Genomic DNA, 27,995 nt, shown 5'->3' with positions numbered 1-27,995 from the left:
GCCACGTTTCGGCCTTGCCATGTGGGTAGCACATGCAGGGAAGTTTCCTGCCTCTCTCTGCTAAACGGCCCTGAGAGGGACATATTTAACCCAGCCCTTCTCTTTTGCTCAGAGGAGGAATCAGTAACAGCGCCTTGCTAGGGAACCGGGCACGGGGGTTTATTTTCTCTATACATTAGTTACCATGTGGTGCCCTTGACATAGGCAGGTTCATGGTACATCCCTATTATGGATTTTCTTCCCTTTCCAACCACCTCCAAAGAAATGCCATTAATAATCTTTTCTCGCAAGGCCAGCTGTGCACCTCCCAGATGCACGCCGATGACCATTGCACTGGCCTAGCCAGTGTTATACTTAAGGCCGCTCAAAATCAGCTGTGAATGCTAAATCAAGTGTTACGGCAAAGCACGTTTCCTTCTTTCCGGGAGTAGAAGCCTGCTCCCCTCCAAATGAAATTCTTTATGCGCAGTGTCTTTTGGAGATGCATCATGAAAAGTGAATTACACTTCAGCTCGGGGGCAGCTGTCTTAAACTGTGCGGAGAGATGATGACAGCTGCAGAACATTCAGTCCGTTTGCATCTGGCTCAGAGAAAATGCATAATGATGGATGCAACCCGGGAAGGCTTTAAAGCCGCATGAACTCCTTTGTACTGGTCTTCTGTTTGAGTAGCTTAGTGTAATGAATTGCTGAACATGACAGCACATCCCACTTAGAGGAGATACTCCGCTAACTAGCTGCTTGACAGAACAGTTTAGGGTGTGTATTAATTTACTGGTCACATACGGGGTGTACAAAGCCTCAAAGCAGGCGTTACAGGGGACCTGGTGAGGATAGTAAGTGATGAAATGGAATGCAGGTGCTGCAGAGATGTATTTTTCATGCCGTGTAATGCCTCTGTAGTTAGAGGCTATTGATGGCAGGGATGACACATTGCCAGTGTAATGTGCACATTTGCAGGAACCATTGTCTGTTGGAATTCCTGGACTGTTCTTTTAAACAGCCCCTTTCCCTGTTTCCTTCAACGGTAAACTCTCCTAAACAAATCTCATCTTTTCTGGCTGCAAAATGAATTCAGATAGAGTCAGCAAAGTCGCTCGCTATGGAGGAGTTTTTGAGACAGGGAGGGAGAACCACATCACATCCAATAAACCTCAAAGTATCCCAGCACCCTGTCACGGAGTTTGGGGGAGACAAGGCCCAGCACCCTCGGCTTCCTGCGATTCACCATGACTCTCAGCCAGCCAGTAGAACAGAAGGTTTATTTAGACGACAGGAACACAGTTCAAGACAGGTCTTGCAGGTACAGACAACAGGACCCCCTCGGTCAGGTTCATCTTGGGGGGTCAGGGAGGTCTGTCTAGCCTCCTCTCCATTTTCCCAGCCAGCTCTAAACTGAAAACTCTCCAGCCCCTCCTCTCCCTTTGTCTCTTTCCTGAGCCAGGAGGTCACCTGATCTCTTTGTTCTTCAACACCTTTAGTTGGCACCTTTGCAGAGGAGGGGTCCAGGCCATTAGTTGCCAGGAGACACGGTGTTGGCCATTCTCTGTGCAGACAGGATCACACTGGCCCCCTAGTGCTCTGCAACAATCACACACCCCTAGACGCTAGAGAAATGCATAGGGGAAACTGAGGCACCCACACAGCATTCAGCGAAAACATTAAGAACATTCCCACTTCATCACACACCCATTAGGAGTGAAAGCCTAAAATTCTGTTTTCATTTACATTTTATGAATGCAGTTGGCTTCCAGCTTCCTTTGATAGAGGCAAGTTTATTGGATTCAGATCTGAATAATGGAAAAGGAGCATTTTTCTTGGTCAGTTTCACCAAAATTAAAGCAAAGCCGTCATGAGTAAGCATGTGTCTACACTGCAGTTAGACACGCAGCTGAGCCGTGCCAGCTGACTCAGGCTTGCAGGGCTCGGGCTGCGGGGCTGTTTCATTGTGGTGTAGACATTCCAGCTCGGGCTGCAGCCCGAGCTCTGGGACCCTCCCACCTTGCAGGGTTCTAGAACCCTAGGGTCCTAGGCCCCGCCCCCACTCCACCCCTTCCCCCGAGGGTGCCCCATATTCAACTGGTGCCTCCCCAGAGTGGGGGGGGGGGCATGAGCAAAAGGGCAGGTCACGTGTGTGTGTGTGTCCCAGCCCGGGGCCACCACACTCTCCCCGCCCATGTTACCTGCGGGGGCGGGGCGCTTTGTCCTTCCGCTGCGCCTGCCCTCCCAGCACGTTCTGGGCCGTGCGTCGCCCAGGCCCGCCCCTCCATTCCTCCCCCAGCACGCCGCCAAACTGCTGATGGCGGCCGGCGGGAGGCACTGCGGGGGACGGAGACAAGCTGATCGGCGGGTGGGGGGGAGGAGGGACCTGCCTGTGGGTGCTCAGCACCCACTATTTTTTTTCCATGGGTGCTCCAGCCCTGGAGCACCTATGGAGTCGGCGCCTATGCCGCCCACTATCAGCAATGCCATGTAATATGCTGCCAGTATCATCTGAAGGCAGTGACATAAGTGAATTAACACCATGATAATACAGTAGAAACATCTGGAGCCATAGATACACAACTAGTGTGTAATCACCATGGTATACACCAGTGGTTCTCAATCTATTTACCATTATGGGCTGCATATGCAGCTCTCTAAGTGTTATGTTGGCCACATCCACACAATATATATACTTCCTGTATGGTCCTGAGGATGTCACATGGGCCGCAGCTGTGTGCTGATTGGGCCACGGGTTGAGAACCCCTGGTATACTCAGTATAGTACTGGCTTCTGGAGCCAGCAATATAAATGAAGCAATTGAGAACAAACGGGTCGGGGTTCACCTGCGTGACAACAGACGGATATCCATATGTAACAGGCACACCTGCTCTAGTGGCTTTCCCAATTCCGGGTTAGCCTTCATTCTTTCTAAAGTGCTCTTCAGCAGGCCTGTGAGGCTTATTTGGTAGTAAACTACAGACACAGGCGACCTCTCTGTGCCCTCCATCTCTGCTCCCATTTTCCCCTGCTGCCCCCCTTACTCCCTCTGCTCTTCCCAGACCTTTCATCTTTCTGCCCCAGTGTCTCCCTTTCCTGCTCTTGCCTTTGTGCCTTCTCAGGAGCAGAGACCAGCTGGACAGAAACTCTCCAGCTCCTCTTCTGCAAATTGTTGCCTGACCTATGGATCGTGTATTAATTATATTGATTTACATAAGAATTCCCATTTAACACTCTGGGGTTTGGTAAGTTCTTGTCCCAAGATCAGACTCAGTAGCATTAGAATTATTATTCAGTTGGGAACCCCAGCATTCACGGTTGCAACACTCACACTTAGGAAAAGCCATCTGAATTTGTAACAGTTTTATTAATAAAGTTAGCAAAGTTACAGACACTGCAGCCCAGCAAGGTAGATAGAGATAATACAGAACATGCATCTGAGCATCCGTATACTCACACCGTCCCTTACAGAACAACCTGAAGTGTTAGTCATTGTCTTCGTCACCATCACTGATGGTCATCATTGGCCTGCTAAACCCAGGGTTGTGAGTTCAATCCTTGAGAGGGCCATTTAGGGAACTGGGGTAAAAATCTGTCTGGGGATTGGTCCTGCTTTGAGCAAGGGGTTGGACTAGATGACCTCCTAAGGTCCCTTCCAACCCTTATATTTTATGATCCTAACATCTCCCAAGAGCTACCTCTCCCAAAACACACATGCTGGGATACAGCTTTTATAAGGTGTTATACTGAAAAGACTATTGTATATTCAGTAGGGGTTTCATCCCCTTTTCCTTATTTGTATTTCCTCACCCTGCTAATATTGGGGTTCCCTTCTCCCACGGGTTACTAGTCCATTTATCTCAAGCTTATTAGCATATATGTCAATCAGTTACCATGGTTTTCTTGTGGTCAGACATCTGCTGATGTTCCTAACTTTAAAATATCCCAAGCTGGTATAAACGAGCATCTTGTGGTCACCTGTCAGCAGTTTAGCCATTGCAGCATTCTATCTTGTGATATCTTATGATCTAGGGTTACTCCTGGTTAACTACATATGCTAAGGTTTTTGGGGCCTTATGCCTTGATTAGGTTAGCTAAGCTTTTGTCTTATAGGCCTTGAGGCTTGTAGGCTCATTGCATTACCACCTTAACTTATGCCTACGCCGTACCTAGCAAATACCTGTACCTATAGGCTACAAAATCAGCATTTCTCTCATCCTTAAATTCCCCTCCCTGAAACCCACCTTCTCAAGCAATCCCCTTCTTTCTCTCCTCAAGTCATGACACGCTGCCTTTCCTGAACCAATGTTCTCTGTCTCATTTTATGTTTTTCTTGTCGTAGGCAGGTGATAGTCTTCGGGGTAGAAAACAGGACTTGGCTGCAGTTTTCACAAAAGCCTAAGTACCCTTTTGAGAAGTGTCTTCAGTGGAAGTTAGGTGCCAAAACACCTCTAAAAATCTGTCTGCTGGGCACTTAGGAGTCTAAATCTCATTGTCAGTTAAGTGGGATATAGGCTCCAGGATACCTAAGGCACTTTTGATACTAGCGCTTGGGCTCCTAAATCACCTAGATATTTTTAAAAGTTTACTTCTTATCATTAGCCAAGTGCTAATGTCCAGTTTTATTCTGTCCTGACTTGGAAAAACTCCTTGTGAGATTGCCTGGCTTAGGGCTAACTAAAAACTTAGTAGTGACCTCAAGAGTTGGTCTTAAAACCGAAGCGAGCAGTATAAAACAATGACGGTCTAGAAATGTTTTATAGCACTGATGAATGCATTTGCTAGCAATGTCTCTTTAGCAGACTACAGACGTTCAGTGTGTATGCACGGATTTGCCATTTTCTGCTGGAAAATGCATTTAACCTGCTATTAAATGGAGTTCCTTCTTGTCATTGTGTTCTTGGCTGCTGCAAATCTGTACCTTTCTGGATATCAGCAACAGTCTCAGGTGCCTGTAATCGTGAATAAAGTCAGTGTAAAACTGCAAACCTTGCAGGTGGTACCTAGCGCTCTAATTAGCTGGCTTTCACTGTCATACTTCAGGCTGTGTTGGAGATGAGATGAGAGTGTAACCCGAATCTCAGATCGCTTTCATGTCATTACCTTTTTTTTTTTTTTTAAAGCAACAACAAATCTATCATGAAGATTCCATGAATTGTAGAATTCATAACATTTTGGTTCTGTCTGAACTCTCTGCTCTGTGTATCCTTGCAGGAAATACAATAATGGCAGCTCTGCAATTTCTGAAGCATTTCAATTGCTTGCTACCTTGGTCCTGCTGGTGTTAGCATAGTACTGATGGCAGACGCAATAGTAGGAAAGCCCTCAGATGTTACACAAGTGTGCCAAAGAGAAAAGATCAGAAATAATCTAGCAGCTCAGTTGTGGAGCATATGCATTTAGCTTTGGCCTCTCTCAAAGCACGTACTCCGTGCTTAGTAAGCTATCACAAGACTGAAGCTGACAATAAGGAGGAAAAGCTTTCTGATGGGGACTGGATATTGTACTTCAAGATGTTTTCTAAGACCCTTTTGAAAACCAAATCCCGTACAGTGGAATATGGCTACAGATCAAGAGCAGCCTTTTCTGCGATTTAACAATTTATGATGTGAGGATGTTCGGGCTTTTCCACAGCCTTCTTGTAAAGTTGTTGCCATATCGTGGATTCTCTTGCTTGCTAGCAAATCTACAGTTTACTCATTGATAATACAATGCTGCCTATGGGGCAGCAAATCCATCTTAGAAGGACTTCTTTCAAATGATTGTTGTCGTAATGTGTTAAGGGCCAATGCTGATTCCCCAGAAATGGAGAAATTTTCAAAAATAGGGTTCTAAATTGCACATGCAAAATAGGTTCATTTGGGCACAAAGGACACATGCAAAATAGTTCATTGCCTGCACAAACTGGTGATGGGAAACACTTTTTGCACATCAGTACCCGTTTTTTTGCATTCTGCATATTTTTGCTCATGCAATTAACTGTTTGCATCCTCGTGCTTATTTTCCATGCAGGACTCGTGTTCTTGCATTTCAAACATTGCTCCCAAATGTTCCATCACAAGTAATTTTACACTGTGCAGCTATGTTTATGCCTGTCCTTCAGTTAATCTTACAGAGTGCACACAAAGTCTAACATGCTTTATTTGGGACTGTTCTGTGACTTGCCTCAGACAGGCCAGGGCTCTGTGATAATGTAATCTGAAGACTAGAAAACAAACATACTGGTGCTCTTGGTGAACATAGAATAAGAGACAAAGAATAAGTATTTGTAGTGTCTAACTAAACTTTTAAAGACCTACCACTTTTGAGTCTGCTTTAGATTTGCTGTGTTCCGCTGCCGACTATTTTCCCATCAGTCCCACTGCCATTTACTGAATTGGGAAGAAGATGACTGAGGTTAGCTCAGAAAGAGCACATGGGGCAAGTGAGTGACAACATGGCACCTCCCTTAGATGCTTTCCTCTTTGCTTTATAATCTTTGGAGCTAGCCTTATCCTGCAAAGCAGCCATCTCGCATTCATATGCACTTCATCCAGAAGAAGTGAGGATCACATTGAATCCCATTCTGGGGAGAAACTCTAGTGAATAAATAATTGTAGGCTGGGGGACCGCTAAGTGGGTAGGTGATATAGACACACAAAGATTAATTCAATGGGTAAAGGTCAGTGTATCTAATTCAGAACAGGATGGGCATTGCCCACCTACCCTACCCCGAGGGCAGCTCCATGATTGAAGCAAACTTTGAAGGTCCAGAAAATGCTGCTGATGGTGCTGGCTGGAGCAACGTTTACTTTCCCCACAGACAGAGGGGTTTTTTTGTTGATTTCTACTCTTGTTTATAGCACCCCCATTTATTGTAAAACCCCAATGGAAGAGAAACGGAGCAGACAGTAATGTTCAAACGAGCTATCAGAGTAGCGTCCTCGGGTAGCTTCCATTCACGGGTCGCAGTAGAAGCCCATAACCCACTACACTGCCTGCTGCTGTGTTTTCAGTAAAGAAACGGGACTTCTCTTAACCTCCAGTCTGACATCACCTACTCACCTGTGTACATTCCTGTTTCATGTGTTCCATCCCTTGAACTATAAATGGACACTGGATATTACGGAGAAAAGTTGGCAATGCACATGAGTCTGGCATAACCAGAATGTTCTGTACATGATTAATTTGCAGACTGGCACATGTTGCATCAATATTTATAGTTGGTCCATTGAGACAGCTCGTTTAGCTCAGCATCTGGGAAGCATTACAATTCTGTGAACATACAATGTCAGGTCTGACACTGGGTTGGGTGTACATAACAATAATAATTGTATTTATATAGCAAAACACACACACTCAGAGGCTCTTGTACAGCCATTCAAAATACAAATAACATCATTGTTAAAACCAGACCACATGCTTAGGAATCCAAATGCTACGGTATCACTAAAAAGGAGAGGGGAAGGTTCCTATGTAAGGGCCAACAATGATTGAAACTGAAAATACCCCCCATCAAGTATATTTTCCAATGTTTAATTATTTAAAAAGGGGAGGGAGGAGTGGACCGAGATGCCTGCTCAAAGAGAATGAGTTCCGTGCCATATGGCTCACTCAGCAAAGGCATAAGGAGTGATGGATTACTCCTAAACATGGGTGGTGTCAAAGCACAAGATCCACCAGGAGTCTCGTCAAGGGGCCTAATATAGTCAGGTGCCCATCCCATAGGGTTTTAAACCCCATTTTAAAATCAGCTGGCAACCGCTCCCATATCAAGGCACTTTTTTTTAATAGGGGGCCTCCATCATATTCCCTGTACAAAGTGATAATAACAGTACCACAGCCACACCTCTGGCTTTCAACAACCGATTTGAGCAGGAGCCAGAACCACTGGGCAAAGTCCAGAGTCCATCACTTCAAGGAAGTCCTGTACTGTGCTGATGTCAGCGTGCACAATGAAATCCCCACGGGCAAGAATCCTGAGGGCTTCAAGAGCAGGGCTGATACTGGAGAAGTCAGCCACGAGGTCTTCCAGATGAGCCGATGGTATTTACACCAGCATTACCATCCGTTTTTGTCCTCCCCCAGAAATACAGAAGACATCCAGGTGCTTGAGTACACTCTTCTCCAGCGGGGACCATCTTGTGCATTGCATACAGAGTAAAAACATGCCAAAGTTACTTCCTTTCCTTTTTATTTCTCTCTCAGATTGGTGGGATCATAGAGTATCCAGCCACAATGAAATGAACCAGCAGTATCGTCCAACCCTAGAGTGCTCCATAGCTTCTGTCAAAGCTTAAGATACATGCTGCCAATTAAGAGCCCACTTCTGCAAACACCTTTGGGAGATTCTTCATTCCCATTGATAGTGACATTGGTTCTGTTTTTGCTTCTTTTATTTTGTTTTTAAATGCAACAATAAGGGTGGATTTTTTCAAAAGCATCTAAATGATTTAGGAGCAGAAATCCCATCAAGACTCAGTGTGACTTTTGCCTCTTTTCGCAATACCACTCTAAATTCTTAACATAAGCCATTTCACAATAAAAAAGATTCAGTCCTCTTTTATTTTGGAAGCAGTTTGCAAGCATGGGGAAGGAAAAGCAAACAGCAAGGTCTATAATATTCATACAGATGGAGAAAGTGCTTCTATGGTTTTTTTTCTCTTATAAAGTAATGAGAATGCAGAAATTTTCATTCTGAAGCCAAAAAATGCTTTATGCTTTTTTTTTTAAAAATTCTGCTTTTTAAGCAACAGTTTACAAGACCAAATCCCAGGTGGTTTGTGATTCCCAGGTGTAGCAGAGAATGTTTGTATCGTTGAGATGGCAGATGCTTTTCAAAGCTGCAAGAGGTTTGGGGGCTGCGAGTGTAGTCTCCACTTGCTACAGGACGATGCTTGTATGTTGCTCTGGTGAAGGAGGGAGCCGTTCGTTCGTTAAATCCTCCAGCAGGAGCCTGGTGGGAAGCAATGCTGTTTGACACATTCCTCTTTTCTGCATGAGTGAAAGACAGAAACCCATAAAATTACTTTATCAGCTTTGCACTTTATGATGTGTTGGACATGCCCACTCTCACCCTCTGTGCTATCAGACCTGTGGAACATACAAATCAAGAGGTGTCTGAAATCACAGCAAAATGAGGTAGTCGGTGTGTGGGAAATGGTTTGCCTGTTGCCCAAGAAACACAATTTGCTTCCAGTAGAGTCGCTCCTCACCCTTTTTGTCCGTGGCCATGATGAAGCTGTTGTTGCACCTTTGTTTTTCGGGAGATCTTGAGTGTGTCTCTAATGGATGTTGTCATTAACATGTGCGTCACATATGCCTTATACTGCAGGGTAACACCTAACCGTGTGTGTCCCGTGTTTTCTGATTTTCAGGGCAACTCCTGCCATAAAAATGTGCCCGTTAGACTAGAGGTGGGTTGGGTCCCATCTGATAGTTTGTTGACTGTACTCCAGAGGTGGGATTTTCCTAAGCGGTCAGCGTTGGCCTAACTCTGCTCCCTTTGAAGTGATTGGTTAAACTCTCAGAAATCCAGGTACATCCCTACTCCAAACATGTCTCTGACATAGTGAGAGCCTGGCTACTCTAAGATTTCATCCTTTCCTTGACATTGCAGTACTTGTACGTGATGTAATTCACATCTTAAACCCTCATCAGAAAGGTTCTGGGTCCGGGTATAATTGATTATTCTGAAAAACAAAGTACCTCATCAGCTCTCCACTAAAAGAATTTCTTATGTTCTGCATGTAGAGAAGAGTGAGGAGGGATTTGATAGCAGCCTTCAACTACCTGAAGGGGGGTTCCAAAGAGGATGGAGCTCGGCTGTTCTCCGTGGTGGCAGATGACAGAACAAGGAGCAATGGTCTCAAGTTGCAGTGCGGGAGGTCTAGGTTGGAGATTAGGAAAAACTATTTCACTAGGAGGGTGGTGAAGCACTGGAATGGGTTAGCTAGGGAGGTGGTGGAAACTCCTTCCTTAGAGGTTTTTAAGGCCTGGCTTGACAAAGCCCTGGCTGGGATGATTTAGTTGGTGGTGTTCCTGCTTTGAGCAGGGGTTGGACTAGAACCTCCTGAGGTCTCTTCCAACCCTAATCTTCTATAATTCTATGATTCTTCTATGTAATTTGGTCAGCTGAGCTAGAATCAGCATGTCTATATTACTATCATTATGTACTTACTATATGAAATACATTGACATATCCAGGCGCATTCGATATTTATTTCACGATCCTACATGGCCTGACTCATACTTATGGGGCATTAATTAGGTAGCAACCCTATGTGGAAATTTGCCTTAAAAACATGAAAAGCACATAGCCGTCCCCTCCTTATCTTTACTTGGCTGTCCTACGTCATCCTCGTGGTTTAAGGTTTATGAAGGACTAAGGTGACTAGATGTCCCGATTTTATAGGGACAGTCCCGATTTTTGGGTCTTTTTCTTATATAGGCTCCTATTACCCCCACACCATGTCCCGATTTTTCACATTTGCTGTCTGGTCACCCTATGAAGGACCCCAGTGTAGATCTAGAGATCTGGTCCTTTGCATCCCTGCGTTGTTGCTCCTCCTCTACAGTCCTGTGGACTGGTCTCATAACACTCGCAATAAAGTTGGTTGAAGTGCTTGCCACATTTCCTTTATCCATCCAGTTGCTTGTGGTTGTTCAAATGCAGCTGAAAATATATGCCTTCCTGCCAAGTTACAAGGAAAGCTGTGTATCAGTCAAGGCTGTTGTGCTATCTGTCATTATCAGGTCCACGCAAGCAACAGCTTCCCGCAGCTCCCATTGGCCAGAAACGGCGAACCGGGAATGGCGAACCGTGGCCACTGGAGCCACTGGGAGCTGTGAGGGGCCATGCCTACAGACAGTTAACGTAAACAAAATGTCTCACGGCCCACCAGCGGATTACCCTGATGGGCCACGTGCCAAAGGTTGCCGACCCCTGACTTAGATTATGCCCAGGATTACCAGGCTTCAGAAATTCTCTCTTGCCCCCATTCCTTCTCAGTCAGCAACAACCACCAGCCCTGTCTTTTCTGCCTTGGAGAAGCTCATACCTCCACTACGTACAGTATCTGTCACTCAGTTCCAAACCAGACCTGCGAGGTGCCAGAACTCCAGGTTAAGAAGCACCTCATGGAGAAAGCAATGAGGCCCCTGTTGGACTCAGGCTGGGGAGACCCCCCCCGCCCAAGACCTCAGCCAGAGTCGTCAAGGAGCGTGCCTCCTGGCATGAAGTCTGAAGCCGCAAAGTCGGGGCTCCTTCGTCGGGGTTCCACCATGAGAGCAAGGATTAGGGAGAACACACAATCTCCTAGTGTTTGCTTATGGGGTGAAATGGTAAAGATTTTTAGTGGTCACTGCTTTAGGCATGTATGTAAAATCGTGACTATCACTACAATCCAAATGCCTTTTCAACTGAAGCATTGGGTTAAATACTTAAATATTTTTGGGATCATTTAAGTGCAAAAAAAGTCAAAACTGAATACCGGGGGAGCACTGGCAAAATGTCACATCTGTGCGTGTATACAGCAGTTTGCACTTACAGATCAGTGAACCTAAATTCTGGATACATTTATTGTGACCCTAAATTCTTGATAACATAAATGTGGGTTTCTGGTGTTCAGTTAATGGGACCTGCTGAAAATGTGGACCTGTGCGCTAGCATCCCGAGCCATTCAGTTCAAATAGTGAAAATGTAATAGATGCTGAGTCTTCAGTACTGAATGTTGGTGTCCTCAGCGCAGTCCTGATACAATGCCCATTGGCTTCCGTGAGCAATAGATCAGGACCTCAAGCATAATCTTGGAGGAACTTGTGGTTAAGGCAGTGTTTCCCAAACTTGGGACGCCGCTTGTGTAGGGAAAGCCCCTGGCGGGCCGGGCCGGTTTGTTTACCTGCCGCGTCCGCAGGTCCGGCTGATCGCAGCTCCCACTGGCCGCGTTCGCCGCTCCAGGCCAATGGGAGCTGCTGGAAATGGTGCGGGCCAAGGGATGTACTGGCCACCACTTCCAGCAGCTCCCATTGGCCTGGAGCAGCGAACCGCAGCCAGTGGGAGCCGCGATCGGCCGGACCTGCGGATGCGGCAGGTAAACAAACCGGCCTGGCCTGATAGGGGCTTTCCCTACACAAGCGGCCTCCCAAGTTTGGGAAACGCTGGGTTAAGGCATAAAACTGGAACTCAGGATACCTGGATTCTGTTCCTAGCTCTGCCTTAAGCTTCCAGTGTGAATCTGGGCAAGTCACGGAACCTCTCAATGCCTTTCTTTTCCCATTTCCAAAATGGGACTCCTGGAATATACTTGTTTCACAAGGGTATTATGAAGATTAATTAATATTTGTAAAGTTATTTGAGAACCTCACATGGAAGCTGCTATAAAATACAGAGTATCCTTGTAATCTGTTAATATTTAAACACGTTAGTGCAAATACACCAATGTGCTTTGGATAGCGAGGGTTTTATGATGCTGCTTACAACAGTGAAGCTTTTTATAACATGGTTTGTGCATTTGCTATTGAACGAGTGTGTTTTGCTGACTAACCAATCCAATGCGGTACTGACTGAATGCTCTCCTGACTCGCAACATTCTTTTCCTGTTCAGTTTTTCAATCAAATGTTATCCGGGGCTCAGCCCAGTTTAGAGACATTTTAGCCTTGCAAATGAAATAACGAGGGCTCTGGTTGTTGTCATTAGAAAATCGGCTGCGATGGGATCATTGGCTCAGCTGCCAAAGAGGATCGTTGTGGAATCTGCAATGGAGATGGCAAAACCTGTAAAGTGGTGAAAGGAGACTTCAACCACACCAAGGGGATGGGTGAGTCGCATTCTGCAAAAGCGCTCTGCCTTCGTCTGAACTGCTTAGCATCTAGGAGTTAGAGAGCTAGCGACAACTCTTGTCCTTTGTGTGACTCACCTACTTTTAATGTGGCGCCTGATCAAATAGCCATTGTACATTTAAAAGAAGATTTGAAATGAATATTTTTAGAGGTTGATACACAGGGAACGTTATGGCTGTCCATGAGATTCGGCTCTCGCTGACACTGATATAAGTTAGGGGTGAGAGTAGCTACAGTGTTCACAGTGGAATTACTCTAATTTACGCTAGTATTTCTGACCCAATTTGTTGCCCAGAAGAAATCTGCGAAAATGTTTGAGACTGAATAAGCGAATAGCTGTACAAGAATAAGATGGTCAATTCTTTAGTTATTAACGATGCCTAATCTTATCGCTCAGTTTTTTCAGAATAAGTGTTTAACCTATAAGAGTTCCTACAAGGGTCCAATCCTGAGAGGTGATGAGTCCCTCTTGAGAAGGGGAGTTGAAGATGCTCAGGGCTTCACAGGGTCAGGCCTGTTGGCGCTGTATAACACCTTTTGCCATTCAGTTTCCTTAACCATGTTCCAGTTTTATTAAAGAACTGGTTCAACGGTGGAATTCCATCTGCAGCCTCTTCCTGTTTGCCGAGATTGGCCATTGCCTCCTTACTGAGCTCAAAGAAGTCACGCTCTGCAGTTCATGTTGAATGTTACAGGTACTTTTGATGTAAAATCAGAGAGAAAAAATCATGATAATCATAATGTCCCCTCCTGTGGGAGGGACAGCTGATTTCGGCATTTAGACTGAGAGCTCCTGTGTACGTCCCGGATGATTCATGTAATGCTAAGGATATCTCCGCTTCAGCTAAACCAGGGCACCCTACTCTCTGAGTATTTATATTGACTTCACGCCAGCAACATAGAAGCCTCGGAATAAGACTGTTTTCAGTCAAGCTCAAGCGGTCCTCTCTGGTTTTGCACGCCCATTGTGTGTGAATTAGCCCTTCTTCCTTAGTCACTGTTCCACACTTATGAGACCTGTTGCCGTTCATCCTGGTCAAGCAAAGTGCGGGGGAAATTTAGACTTAGGACCCACTGCAGGAGGGAGGAAATATTAAGGCAAAACGACCGATATTTAAATGAATGTTGCCATCTCCGCATGTAGGGAAGCAAAAGCAAAGCACATTCAACATGTGCTGTTTTGGGACTCAGTTGAGCAAAGCAGTTAAAGATGTCCTTGGAGCACATGCTTGAGTTCCATTGAATTCATTATTAAAGTTAAGTGTGTGCTCTACTGCTTTGCTAAATCAGGGCTTCAAAGCTGGTGCTCTGATTCTCTTTTCTAATTTCTACTACCTCCTTCCCATACTTTATCTGTGAAGGCAGCTAAGATCTACCACCACATCTGAGGTGTAGGTGGAATTGGCAAACTTCAGTAATACTTTCTGGAGTTCATTTGTGCACTTCCATTGTCAGGCCGATCTGTCGTATGATTTCCGGCTTGCAGTTTTTACTGCTCTGACTGTTGTGTTCCGTTTAGCTTCCAGCTGTTGGTAGTGAGAAGTTTGTATCTTGGCTGTGCAAGACTAAGGAAAAGATTTGCCTTGGTTAACTCTGTTGGCATGCACTTGTGCTTTGAGAATAGGGCTCTGAGAGCATGTCACAAAATATTGCACGCGACTTCTGCCGTTAAAAAGGAACAGCATTGGTGGTATAATTGTGCCATACCTCCTATGTCTGTGTTGGAAATGTATGTTACATTGCTAAGGGATGTTTTCACTACCCACCGGATCGGCGGGCTGTGATTGATCCGGCGGGGATCAATTTATTGCGTCTAGTCTAGACGAGATAAATCGACCCCCAAGCACTCTCCCGTCAACTCCTGTACTCCAGCTCGGCAAGAGGCACAGGCAGAGTCGACGGGGGAGCGGCAGCAGTCGACTCACCGCGGTGAAGATACCACTGTAAGTCGATCTAAGTACGTCGGCTTCAGCTACGTTATTCACGTAGCTGAAGTTGCATAACTTAGATCGATTCCCTCTCCCCTCCCCTCCCCCCCAGTGTAGACCAGGGCTAAATCTATAGCTGATGCCAGTGGTGAAACCACTGCTCCATCTTCTACAGCAGTTCCCGATCTGAATATCAACAAATGTATGCCTAGTTTACAGTTTCACTGCTTCTCTAATGTCTCCTGCAGGAAATGGGAATTGCGCCCTGGTCATTTTAGTTGGGAAAAACATTCTCCATTTCTGTAGTAGCAGTGCTAGCTGGAAATAAGTGTATCTCGTAGATGTTTTTGAAGGGAAACCTATCTTTGTTATTTACGGATCAAAATCACCATGAAACAAAAAGACTTGACCCAGATAGATGACAACCTTCTGGGTCCCTGCCAGAATTTAAAAGTGGTATACGCCTGTTTTCAGTTAGGTGGGCTGCTCTCAATACATTCAGTGACCTTTCCCCATGGCAGATCTGTAGGGACTGAACATTCTCTGCTGATTGTCAACCAGATGAGTACAGCAGGGGTTCCCCCCATCTCTAGAGACAGGGCAGATACGACAGTACCCAGATGGTATGTTGAGCGTTAATATTATAATGTACAAGCCTTTATTGCACCCTCATTCTTTACTGAATATCTGGAGCCAGATGAGAGAGAGAGACACATCGATCCTATCTAAAATGTTGCTTCACCATTCAAAATACTTCATTTGCCCATCTTACATAGTTGTATAAATAAGGATTTTTCCAGCCTTTATACTATGTCCTGACACATAGACTAGCTACAGTTTTTTTTCTGAAAAATAGTAGATTAAAACACTGTGTGAAAAATAACCCGAAATAGTTTTGCTATTTATTCTCTCTGCTTTTACACTTCTCTCAGCATAGACAGTGAAATTAGACATGTTGGTTTCACTTATGGGTCCAGACCCCGATTCCGCTTACATGTTATGCCCTGTGAGTTAATCTGTGGTGTTCAATGGGACTTTTCATGTGCATATGTGTTTTGCGGGACCAGGACCTTAGTCAGTTTCACGTTCTGTGTCTCATCCACTGGCACAAAGTGTTCAGGTTGCAAACACCACAAGGAAACATGTATTTGTTTAAGAAAATATCTGTGGATTTTCTTAAAAAATCAGCGTTTTAATGATGTTTAAAATCCAAGATTTTACAAAGCCTAAATTTGAACCCTAATGTGACTAAGCAGCATGAGTCCCGATAGCAGAATCAGGGCCTGGATAGTGAAATCATTCCCGAAGAGAGGGGCAGATCTCCCATTGACTTGCTTTGATTAGGGTCAAGCCCAAAGCCCCTGTGTTAAGTGTGTTGATTTATGATTTCAGAAGAGAATAGCTGTGAAATGTCAAGACGTTGGTTGTTAAGAAGTATCAGTTTGAGAATTGCACCTACAACGTTTGGGCCAGATCCTGCAGCTGCTGTGCACGTGGGACTCCACTGACTGCAGGATCGGTCCCTGTATGTCCTGTGATTGCAAACATGCTGTCGAGCTCTATTAACTGGACTAAACCCATGCCAACTCCTTTCTGTTTCTCAGTAACCAATAGTCATTGTAAGAAGGTTTCCACGTGTGTGATGGCAAAGGCAAAGGCTGTTCCCAAGTGTTTCTCGTGTAAGATGCCTGAATGCTGTGTGTGGTGTCATTGGGTAGCTGTTGTTGGGTGTTGGTTTTCTGTCCTCCTCCTCCTGGTTGGATTGGGTGGGGAGACTGCATCGTATAAAAAGCCATGGATACCCTTTAAAGCCTTCTACATTCAGCATGACTAGCCTGAATTGGAGAGACAGCACGTGGGTCCTTGGCCTTTGAAAGGAGCTGCCTAGCCACCAGAAGACCATGTTTGTCAGCCCATTATCAAGTCCTGCCCCTGTTTCTTCTCTTCCAGCCCATCTCTGTAGTGCCACCGAGTTTTCAGAGGTTCTGCACACTGGATACCTGTCCCACTACTATGCCTGTTGGTCCTTCTGTTTTCTGGGAACTAAATCCCCCCCACACACACACCCAAACCCCCCCCCCACAAATTTTGTGTTAAAATTCATCTCTGACCTTCTGACATCATCCCCAAATTGTGTTCAGAATCATGTTCTGCACTTACGCCAGATCCTCAGTAATGTAAACTGGGAGCCAATGGAGCTATACTGATTTACACCGGCTAGTGGTCTGGCCCTTCCCTTCCTCCTTGTAAGATTCCCATCCAGACTCCAATGCCGTACAGATAACGCTTAGAGACCTGCCACATGAGTCATTTTTTCATGTGTGCATCTATATTGCTCTTCCCTGGCCATGGGAAGATTTGAATGGATGCCCTCTGTCTTGTGACCCAAAAGAGACGCTGCAGTTGTTTGGCTTACGTTTTAAGTCCGTACTCCAGTAAATAATTAAATGAACTAGGCAAATTGCTATAACAATAACTTTTCTTCATGAGCAGTTTCTGTTTTTACTATGGTGAAGAAATCAAACACTTTATGCAGAATTTTAACCTTGACAGTAGTGCATTTAAAATAAAAAGGAAATTGAGAGATGGTGCTTTAAGCCTGGGAATGTTCTTCTCTCAGCACATGCAAGAAAATTCTGTTAATAGGATAAATGGGCAGGTGATGAGAGGCAGACAGAAACACAGGGCAGTGGGTGACTTACCAGCCGGCTGTCCTTTATAGGAATCATTACCACCAAATTGACACTCGATAGCAATATCAGGAGGCTTTGAAATCTGTCCATGGCTTCACGATGAAATGATTTTCCTCCAGGCTAGCTACTCCATGGCTGGAAGTAAACAGTGGTGGGTAGGTGCTGTGTGGGTAGGTGCCTGCAATTGGTAATCACCAGGATTCTCATGCACGCAAGAAGATAAACTAGTCAATTGTCTTTTATTTTCTGATCAGCAACAAGAATTACATACCGTACAAAATCTAGGTAGAGGGACAGTGGAATACAGAGAGGATCAGTAATGAGGGTGCGGAGGTTGTCACCTGTAAGCCAACAGATGGAATTCAGCCCCGACCGATGGTGAGGTCAAGTCATGAGCATCTTCTGACTGCTCAAAAAACGAGCTCTTAAGTCTCAGTGCAGCGTCTAATGGATACGTTTCCAAAGCACCCCCACAGTAGGTACTGATTGGCACTCTTGGCAATGGGAGCAAGGACTGAAAGAGCTATGGAGACTGCCCTTGCCACCCCAGGACAATGGGGATGTCTGTGCGGTACATGTTCAGCAGATAACTAGAGGAGTCCAGTCTTTACAGCTCTCAGCTTGGGACCTTGCAGCAGGACATAATCCAAAAGTTGGGATCGTGCAGGGGGGTGGGTTTTGTTCTACCCATACTGTGATACACCCCTAGTAGGAAGATACAAAGGTACATTGCATAGAGATCAGCACTTGCAGCCATGGGGTAACATCTCCTCTACCCGAGAGTTCGTCTTCCAGTAACATCCAAACCACTTTTGTAGTAATTCAGTTCCACGTTGAAATTCGTGCTAACCTCTCTCCTCTCTGGGACTAATAACCCTGCCTCACAGTGGGTTCTCCTGTTTGAGCCTGCTTTCCTCTTGCAAATCTCTCCAGTGTTTAAGTGAAGCTACAGTAGCCACCATACATGTATTAATCTGCTTGATGACCAAGCCGCCTCTTCGTTCTGGTATCTCTCCTAATACAAGTTCACCACAGAACCTGTATCTAGGACTCACTTCAATCACAGCCTTACGTTCCTGGGACACTGATGTAACACAGATTATCCAGAAAGATTGTTGCATGCCAAAATAGCTGTTCCTGAGGTGGAGTACAGTACATACAGCTCTAGAAATGACGAAATCATGAAATTCTCCAGTTCTACTTTCCAACCTTTATCTTAAAAGTCTGACTTTTGGATGGAATAACTAGAACCACTGCCTGATTGTTGTCAGATCTCATCAGTCTTTAAGCAGCTCCTCACCTAAACAGAATTTTAACTCAACCGTGCAGACCCCAGCATTGCAAACAGTTACCCCCAAGTTACCTAACAAATCTTTGACAGTCTTTTGACTCTGGACCAACATTGGCTTAATATCTCATGCTTGATAATCTTTCTGGGAATCTGCAGTTTACAATTTGTGATAGAAAACATGCCTCGAAAACTATGGGGCAACATTCTCCAATATTGGGATTATAATCCCTTGAGCAACAGCATGTCACTAGCTCTAAAGCCCAGCTGGGAGCAATCTGAGTTTATATTTATGGTGAGTTTGCATGTATGGTGTATTTAATGCATTTGCAGTAGGATTTTGACCACTGATTTACACAGTATTGCTGGCTAAGAGCTACAGAGGCTTTCTATGGGACATGCCCAAGGAACCTACTCTGTCCCCTGAAAGAACATTTCAAAACTACACAAGCATAGACTGGCACTACTTGGTTCCCTAAAGAAAACAAAATGTTAATAGTTGGTTCTGTGTCACCCAATCTCAGAGAGCGAGTACAGTAAGGTGGTTTTTTGTTTTGTTTTTATTCAGGAGCTGTGAATACAACCCCTGGTGCCATCAGTCAGGATTAGAAATTACATGAGGAGAAAAATCTGGTATCAGACCAAACTAAATAGTCTCCAGAACTAATACCCTGTTAATATCTTAAACTCCGCTATTTAACATTTCAAAAGTAATGTACAAGGCAGCGTTTACACACGGTATTTTCTCGCACCGCAGTGGTGAAATGAGAGCATATTTGTGGCACTAGCAGAACCTCAAGAGTAACGCCATGCCTCTCGCACTGCAAAAACAGCAGGACGCAGGCCAGGATACCACTGCCTCAGGGGTCTGCTCTGAAGCCCAGTGAAATCAATGAGAGCCTTTCCATTAACTTCAATGATTTTTTGGATCTGGTCATGGCAGAAGGTAGTTCTGAGCCTTTGATTTAAAAAATCATCATCATCATCCACAGTAAATACATCAACAAATACGTGATACTTGGGCATGTTCCAAAGTGGCTTCCTAACATGGTGGCCAGGTGTGTTTCTAGGGTCCATTTACAGTGACGTATTTTTCATTAATCCCTCTGCTGTATGTTCATGTCTGATCGTCATAGTTGGTTGGGTTTGAATGCAGATGCATGGGGTGCAACAAGGGATGTTTGGCATTTTAGAATGTGCTGCTCTTAATGTAATTTATCTCAACCAACAAAAAACCAACTCCCAGTAGGATCCAGGCTAATGTCCGACATCTGTTTTCTTTGATTTTTATAGATTTCACAATTGCCATAAAAGCCAAACCCTGAAGTAGTGAGTATTACTGATGGAGCATGCTTTGTAATTAGCAGAATGGGGAATTCATCAGCCTGACATGAGGGGAGGTTCTTTGTTCAGAATCCTGTTTTCCCTTTATTTTGATTCTCCCTGCAAAGGATGATTGACTGGCTTTTGGAAGTAACCCGAGCAGGGGAGAAGAAAACAAGAGAGATGATGCTCCTGGGTGGGGGGCAAAAGGAAAAGGACCTGAGCTGAGGGGAGCGAGGAGAGGTGGTAAAATGGCAATACAAATTAGTGTAATGTACCAGAACAATAGGGGCTACCTTAAAAAGATGAGAGGCTAAGGAGAGAGATGGTTGTCATTGGTCAAATCATCTCCCAACCCAACACCAACACCCCAGTGAGAATGTTTTGTACAGGTGATCTAAAAGGGGTTGGGAGTGGGAAGGAATCCATGTGTCCCATTAATCTGGTGGCTATGCAGCTGCTTCATTGACACGACTGTGGTAGGCTAATCCCATGGGCTGAGGCCCCTGTGTGAACCCATAAGTGAAAGGCTTTCAGGCAGGGGTTAGGTGTGTGGGATCTATATAATGATGGATTCACTAGCCACATCCAGGCCACGTCCCAGGGTACCGCCTCCACAGTCAATGCAGCCACACAGAGAGAGGCCCTTTGTTCTGCAGTGTGTCACTCCCTCTCCCTTGCTCTCAGTCAAAGCAGAACCACGGCATTTACCTTTAAAAAAACCAAAGTACTGCTGAATTCTAAAGGAATAGTCCCAAACACTACTCTGACACTAGTGATTCTCCAGCATCATCCTATTTCTATAGGGGCAGGTCTGGTATAGGGCCATATCACTTAGCACATGTAACAAAAAAGGGAAGATAAAGCATACAGAATAAACTATTAAGTGTTTTAAAAGAAAAGGTGGGAAGGGGGAGGAGCCAAGTTACACACCGAAAAATAAACCGTCTGGCCAATTAAAAAGAATCAAATCCTAGTCACGATGGTTTCCAAGATTTGACACAGGTGTTACTAGGTAGTTTGCTTTTTGCCTATCTCTTAGACTAAAGCTAGGGCTGAGCCTCGAAGTTTGGAGCAGAACCCACACACGAATGACTCCAAAGGTCAAGAGTGCCCGTGTCTTAAGGTTTTGGTTTTTGTCCATCTCTGAATTGAACCATAACATTTTTGAGGGGGTTTTAAAAGCAATAAATAAACCACATGTAACTTACCAGTATCATTTGAAGGAGATCAGTCCTACAGATGTATTTTTTTTAACTATCCTGTAGAATTAAATCCTGGTTGTAGAATTCTGCAGCTTGGTTTAAAAGTTCTAAAGGAAGGAGATTGTAGTCTATTAAATTATATAGGACTGTTTCATAGGGACTGACATGCCAGTGAAAGCAAATAGATTTATACCAGTTTTCATCATTGACTCCTGCAATGTTTTAGTTTAGCAGTCTCCCAAATAGCTCATTCTTTTCCTTAAAAATATGAATGATAATGCAGGTTATATCCCAAAGAAAGCGTTTTCATAACAGCTAACACAAATGTGTTCATTTCGAAGCACTGACACTTCTGTTCCTATGATGTGCATTGTAACTACTGGCAAGCCCACCTTTGCTTCAGCTTCCAGTAGGATCCTAGCGTATTCCGGTAGATGCCACACATGAACAAAAATGATGCACGGGAACAGATTTAATAGAACCAACCACAAGCCAGAAGAGTTGCAATTAAGGATGTGTACACGCATTTCCCCCTCTCCTCAAGCTGTAATGATTCGCCCTTGCTACGCAAGTCACCGCATTGAAACCTGGCTGCCAAAACAGCTACTACCTTTCAAGTGTTTCCCAACCATTACAAAAGCTGGAGCGGAGTTGATTTTTTGGGGGATGATACTAAATTACACAATGCCTCTGGCTGGTTGTGGGAGACACTCATCCATGTGACCTTTTGTTGCCCTAGGTTATATTGAAGCAGCTGTGATCCCTGCGGGTGCTCGACGGATCCGAGTGGTGGAGGATAAACCTGCCCACAGTTTTCTGGGTAAAAAAGAAAAATGCTTTGATTCTAAACTCAGTGTATGCTTTTGTCTAAATGATCGATAGGAGTAGTTAGGCCGCAGGTTCATCGTTTGCAGGAATTGGCTGCTAACGTTTCTTTCTTATTGCGATGTCTCACCCTTTCTGTGGCGGTTTGCTCAGCGTGTTAATATCGGACAGCTAGTAGGGTGCTATTCACCCCGAAGGAATCCCAGAGCATTTTTACATGCGTAGACGAGTCCCTGACGTGCACTTTGCTCTGGGGTGGAACAGAGGAGCTGTCTAATAGCACACAACAACACTGTGCAACAGTTTAGGGGGAGGAGTAAGGAAGAATGTGGTGTTCAGATGAAACAGCCGCCATTTGGATAGGAAGAGCATAGCACCCAGTTCAAACTAGGAGTGAGGCAGGACAATGCAGTTGACTTCTCCCAACACACTTACCATGCTGCCCGGGCCACTTCCTGCAGTACTAGGTTGTCATTTTGCTTTACATCCAAGACCCAGCCCTGCTTAGCCTGTAATGAGCTCACAGCCTGAGGTGGGCTGGCTGCAGCCATCGATCCAGTGCGTATGTTATTTACTCTGAATTTCTGTGAGGCAGCCAACTTAAATAATGAGCTTAGTCCTCCCCTTGTTTACACCCCTGCCGTCCCGCTGAAGTCAGTGGCATTGCACCTGTGGAAGGGAAAGGAGGATCTGGCCCTGGGGGAGCCCCGGATATTGTAGTTTGGTCTATTACAGGGTCAGCAAATTTATTATAAAATGATTAACCCCTACAGTTATGGCTGTGTAGTGTCCTTGTAAATTATAGCAAGCTACATCTACAATGGTACATGTATGGCCCCATCCTCATAGTATCATCCTTGTATCACCAACTTTAATGAATTTATCCTCAGAACACCCCTGTGAGGTAAGGAAGTGTTGCAATCCCCATTGCACAGACGGAGAACTGAGGAACAGAAAGACGACGTGGCAGAGTAGGGAATTTAATCGAAATTCCCTGGTTAGCACCCTAATCACCGGACCATCCTTCCTCTCATCCAAACATGTAGATAGATGCATGGCCACATAGAAACACTGTTGCAAGCAAGGTAACAAGCTGAGCTGAGCTTTTAACTGTTCTATGCTGTGCCACAGTTCCATGTCCCGTTAAGGCAGGAGAAGAGAACAATCGAAGCAGTCTCTGATGTTTGTTGAACCTTTGTGGTTTAAAATTCCGAGCAGGTTCGCCTCCGGATTTTTGTTGCTATCGATAAGCATTTACGCCCCCTGAATCCTTTATTTTCTGTCTATTTGCTCATCAGTTTATCTGGCACCCCTCAGCACAAAAACTGAGTGCTTCTATTAGGGCCATGTCCTGCAGTCTTTCCTCACCAGAGTATTCCCATTTGGGGCAAACTGGGATTAATGGTTATGTGGTTCTCACTCCGACCGCTCAGTGTTTTACCACCTTACTTAGATGTTGTCCCATCCGCCTGTTCCGTCTCTTCCAATCTTCTTCGGCACAGGGACTGTGCCCTCTCCGGTGGTGGGTGCTACCAGAACAAATAATAGAGAATGGCAGTAACTCCAATAGGAGAATGAGCATTTGACCCCCTCTTTTTTACAGATGGTGGAACTGAGGCACACAGAGGTGATGTGACTCTTGCCACGGCCAAAAAGTGAGTCAGTGGCAGAGCTGCAAATAGAACCCAGGTCTCCTGACTCCCATGTGCTCCTTCATCATAACTCTTTTTCTTAGATTCCAATTAGTTGCAAATATCAGGATACAGGATGCTGCAGAAAGCTTTCGCAGGCTGATTGTGTCTTAGGAGTTTTGCACTAGTTCTGCTATTTTCCTGTGTTTTGGGATGACACCAGAATTGGCAAGGAACATTCAGCAAGAGTGCTTCTCCCTGGCTGTCATCTGCCCTGTCTATCTTCTTGAGTACATACCACATGATGAATAAAGCTAAAATGCAATTAAGAAGAAAACACCCCCTGCCATTCAACTCTGAGGTGGGCTGTGCCTTGTATTATAAAACCGGCATTTGTGGCACCAGCCCTTTGTAGGAAGCATGTGTCACTGTTGCTGTTATTTCTGCTAAGGCGGCAGCCAGTTTTCTGGAAGAAGATTACGCCTACACATAAGATGTTTGACATATCAAGCCACTGGTGGAACAATAAGAGCCAGTGTTTCCTCGAGCTTTGCAAATATTCTGCTTTTGGAAGCCCGTCTTGTTTGTTTGTTTCCATGGGATTCATATAGAGTGTTGATCAGGGGGTTTTAGTTTTATCAGCTGGAGTTCTAGATCTGAGAAGCTTGCCCTGAATATTTAGGGCTAAAGTCGGTCCTCAGTTACAATGCTGTAACCCTGCTCACTTGCACAGATGTAACCTCAAGAAGTGCTACACCAACAGGTTTGGCTATGACTGAGAGTACATTTTGCCCCTGCATGCATCTACCTTATCTGAAGGTAAGAAATACAGTTCAGATAAAACGAGACTGGTTCCTTCCCAGAGATCTTCCTCCAACACTTGAACCAATCCAGTTTTGAGATTCATAAAGATCCAAGCAGCTCTTCCCTATATATTTTCTATTTTTGCACATCTCCGGCCTACCGCACTTGGAGCAGGAGTGCTGAGACACCTTGAGACCGGGATCTTCCCACAATACTTGCAGTCCAGTTTTGCAGAGTGGTTAAAATGTCTGTGCCTTTAAATAAAGGGCCAAGAGAGTTTTTTCCCAGCTGCAGTGCATGATGATGCTCTTGCTACACTGAAGTTTCCCAATATTTTTTCAGCTCTGTAGCTCATGTTCAGTAGCCAGGAGGATCTTATTGTGTCTTCCAAAGCTGTCTGTTTCCAATGTCAGTGATCAGAGAGGAAGAAATATGCAGTGCCTTGTTAATCTAAGCCCAAGGATAGCAACAGCGAGTCTCCAACAAGATATACAAGACAATAATTGGGAAATCAAATTCCAGGCACTGTAGCTTTAATAAGGCACAAGGACTCTGCACTCATTATAACAAAGGGTCTAACTTTGGAAAGATTCCCTGTGTTAGTTTCACTCATAAAGTTTAGTCCAATCAGCCTTGTTTCCACTCAGGGCTGGGTGCAGCACTTTGGAACCCTGCTTAATTTGGAATCATTATTCCATTTGCTGGGAGCAGTTCCGGAATCATTTCCCTCCACCTACGTTCAGCCCACGCTGGCTGGCTGGCTCGGTTGGCTTTCATGCTAAAGAACCACCTTGAACAGGAAACGCCTCGGCAGCTTGCGTCCATGAGCTCGGAAGTGAGTTGGAGGAATTGCAAGTGGAAATAAAGATCTGACTGGATGCCAGGTGTAGGATTAGGTTGATTAGTCAGTTCCTGTCTTCCAGCCTGAAAGGAAAAGAGAAGTTAAGGGCTTTTTGGTTTTGTTTTAATCCTCTACTGTACGATGTTGAGCCACAAAGCTAAGCATGAGACAAGGCAAATGCCTGCTACCTCCTGAGTGAAACCACATCCCAGTGGTAGTCTGACCTATCTACTTACAGTTAACCATTCCTGTAGACACCTTCCCTCTCCCCCAGCGATCACAATCTTATACAGACCAGAGTTGGGATTCAGGTCAGGTGAAGAGACTTGGTTTGGTGATTGGTGAGACATTTCTGGTGCAATGGGACGATGCTGGAGGATCTTGTGAACAATTGACTTGATACTTAGAGGCAGCGTGATTCCATGGATAGTGCACTGAACTGGGAGTCAGGAGACAATGGGTTAGATTCACTGCCCTTTTTCTGGACCCTTTGAGCTGCAATCTGGCCACGACTGCAAGTTGAGAATTCCCCTAAACGCAGGAAATTGTAAGACGCTGCTGGACTGGAACCTGGGAGTTCTGAGCCACCGACTCATCCGCATCGCCACTGGTTGCTTAGGTTGGGTTTCCCCTTGAGGACCTCATGAAACTGGGTTCTGCAGGAAGTCCTGCCCAGCAGGATCTGAATGGTGGCCCCTCCCAGCTCACTGGTTGGCTGTTCCTAGTTTTTAAACCAGGAAGCCATCATGGGGAGCTGTCTGAGCAACCAAGCAGACTGCCTGCCTGCTTCCACTCCAGACCCTGCTTGCTGTAGACCCTAAACTCCAGCTTCCGAGCCTGGGTTGGTCTCAACTTTGCTATTTGCTTGCTGTCTGTAACCTGGCACCTGACCCAACTTCCTGATATCCTGACTCTTCCATTCACCTGCCGCCTTCAACTTGGTGCCTGACCCCCAACTTCCTGATATCCTGACCTACCTCGACGCTGACCCCACTACTCATTTTCTGACCACAACTTAGCAACTGACCAGTACCCCCGGCCTGGCCCTGACAGGAATTCACATTTGGTGTAAAGCGGGCAGAGCTGGCTCCATAAACCATCTACCACCCCCACCTCGGTGAAGGGGCAGGGGCAAGGGTGGAGTTACGTTACTGTTATCCACAGCAGGCATATCATCCTGGGAGTACCACAGCCAACTGTCCTAAATTAGAGCAACCTTTAGGCTGCTCTAATTTACACTGAGGACGGGGCTGGCTGAGGCTCAGGAAGCCATAATCTGTTTCCTGATTGAGCTCACCTGCCCACACTGTCAAGCAGGTCTTGGTAGAGAAGAGAATCTACCCCCTCGGTTCTGTTCACAGCTCTGAGCCGCTGGGTGACCCTGTACACACCTCTTCATCTCTCTGTGACTCAGTGTTCCTGTCTGCAAAATGGAAATAAGGATACTTCCCCTCCTTTGCAAAATGTTTTGAGATCCCTGCTTGCAAAATACTCCATGCGGTAAGAGCTAAATGTTGTTGCTGTTCCTTAGTGCTCGTTCTGCTTGGATGCTGAGGAAGCGGGGATCAAAGCTTGCCAACCCTAAGACTCCCTCAAGTAAGACATGGCCATTCCCCAGATGGAAGACCCCAGAGATTAAACATGGAGTGCTGGTGTTTCAGCAAGGGGCGATCTTCCCTCTGAGTCAGAATGGATTCCTAGTCCTAGGGAGCTCAGCGTGCTGCCTTTCTGCTCATTAAAGCTCCCATGGACCTTTTCACAAGAGTAGGCATGCTTGTCTCAGTATCTCAGTAAGTAGCCATATTCCAATAGAGATAATTACATTCCGCCCATGACTTTAATTGGATGCGGTATTATCCCTGAGCTGGTCATGTTCAGTGCTGCTCAGAGCCACTGTTTATGCCAGTTTCAGTCTGCAGCAAAGTGTTGACGCACCAGCCCTCTTCCTGGATCTCTTTCAACCTTCTCCAGCTCTCCGGATCCATGAGGTCAGACCTCTTGCCAGTTCCACCAGGGGAGTAAACTCGGTGCCCTGTCAGAACACTTTGGTAAGAATCCCCATGAAGGAGAACCTCACAGAAATTTCCTCCTGCTCAGCCCCTCCTGTGTGTGTGTGTGGGGGGGGGGGGCAATCTGGCTTCTAGTTGCTTGAAGCACACCACTTAGTAATAGCCGCATTATGGACGTCAAATGTTGCCTGACTACTGAGCAGCCAGAGGCAAGGGCAGGTCTATAGGCAATGGTCTCTTGTCATTACAAACATGACTCACACTAGATTAATGCGCCCCCCTCCCCAAAAAGCAAGTCAGACATGTCTTGCCGTTGACGGGGAGGTTCATGTCCTGACCTTCTAAGTATATTAAAGAACAACATGGAGTGTACCAAAGGCATGCAGAGCTTGCTAGTTGGTGGGGCCTGATCCAAAACCCAAGCAAGCAAGTAGGAGCCTTTCCATTAATTCAAATGGGGTTTGGGTCACACCCCTGCTCATTTAGTTAATTAGAAGCAAGGGTCATAATTCTGACAGAAAGTTAATAAACTGGGACTCAATCATTAATGGTTAAGAAAACTGTTATTAAAGAACAGTCTGGCCAGGAGACACAATTAACCTTGAAATTAGAAAACTATCCAGTGGATCAGTGTTTCCCAAACTTGG

The 27,995-nt window shown here is 45.3% G+C and overlaps 1 protein-coding gene across 1 annotated transcript in view; it reads left to right on the top strand.

Annotated features, from left to right (window-relative positions):
• ADAMTS17 (ADAM metallopeptidase with thrombospondin type 1 motif 17) overlaps nucleotides 1-27,995 on the top strand; it is a 262,300-nt gene that overhangs the window by 161,835 nt on the left and 72,470 nt on the right. Inside the window, exons 15-16 of the mRNA XM_026648360.2 lie at nucleotides 12,659-12,779; nucleotides 21,978-22,058. Coding sequence (XP_026504145.1) covers nucleotides 12,659-12,779; nucleotides 21,978-22,058 — 202 coding nt within the window. The remainder of the gene's footprint in view (nucleotides 1-12,658; nucleotides 12,780-21,977; nucleotides 22,059-27,995) is intronic.

The sequence above is a fragment of the Terrapene carolina genome, unplaced genomic scaffold (assembly GCF_002925995.2).
Source record: "Terrapene carolina triunguis isolate 2854851 unplaced genomic scaffold, T_m_triunguis-2.0 Scaffold67, whole genome shotgun sequence".
NCBI lineage: Eukaryota > Metazoa > Chordata > Testudines > Emydidae > Terrapene > Terrapene triunguis.
The sequence above is the reverse complement of the archived record's forward strand: the minus strand, read 5'-3'. Positions and strand labels throughout refer to the sequence as shown.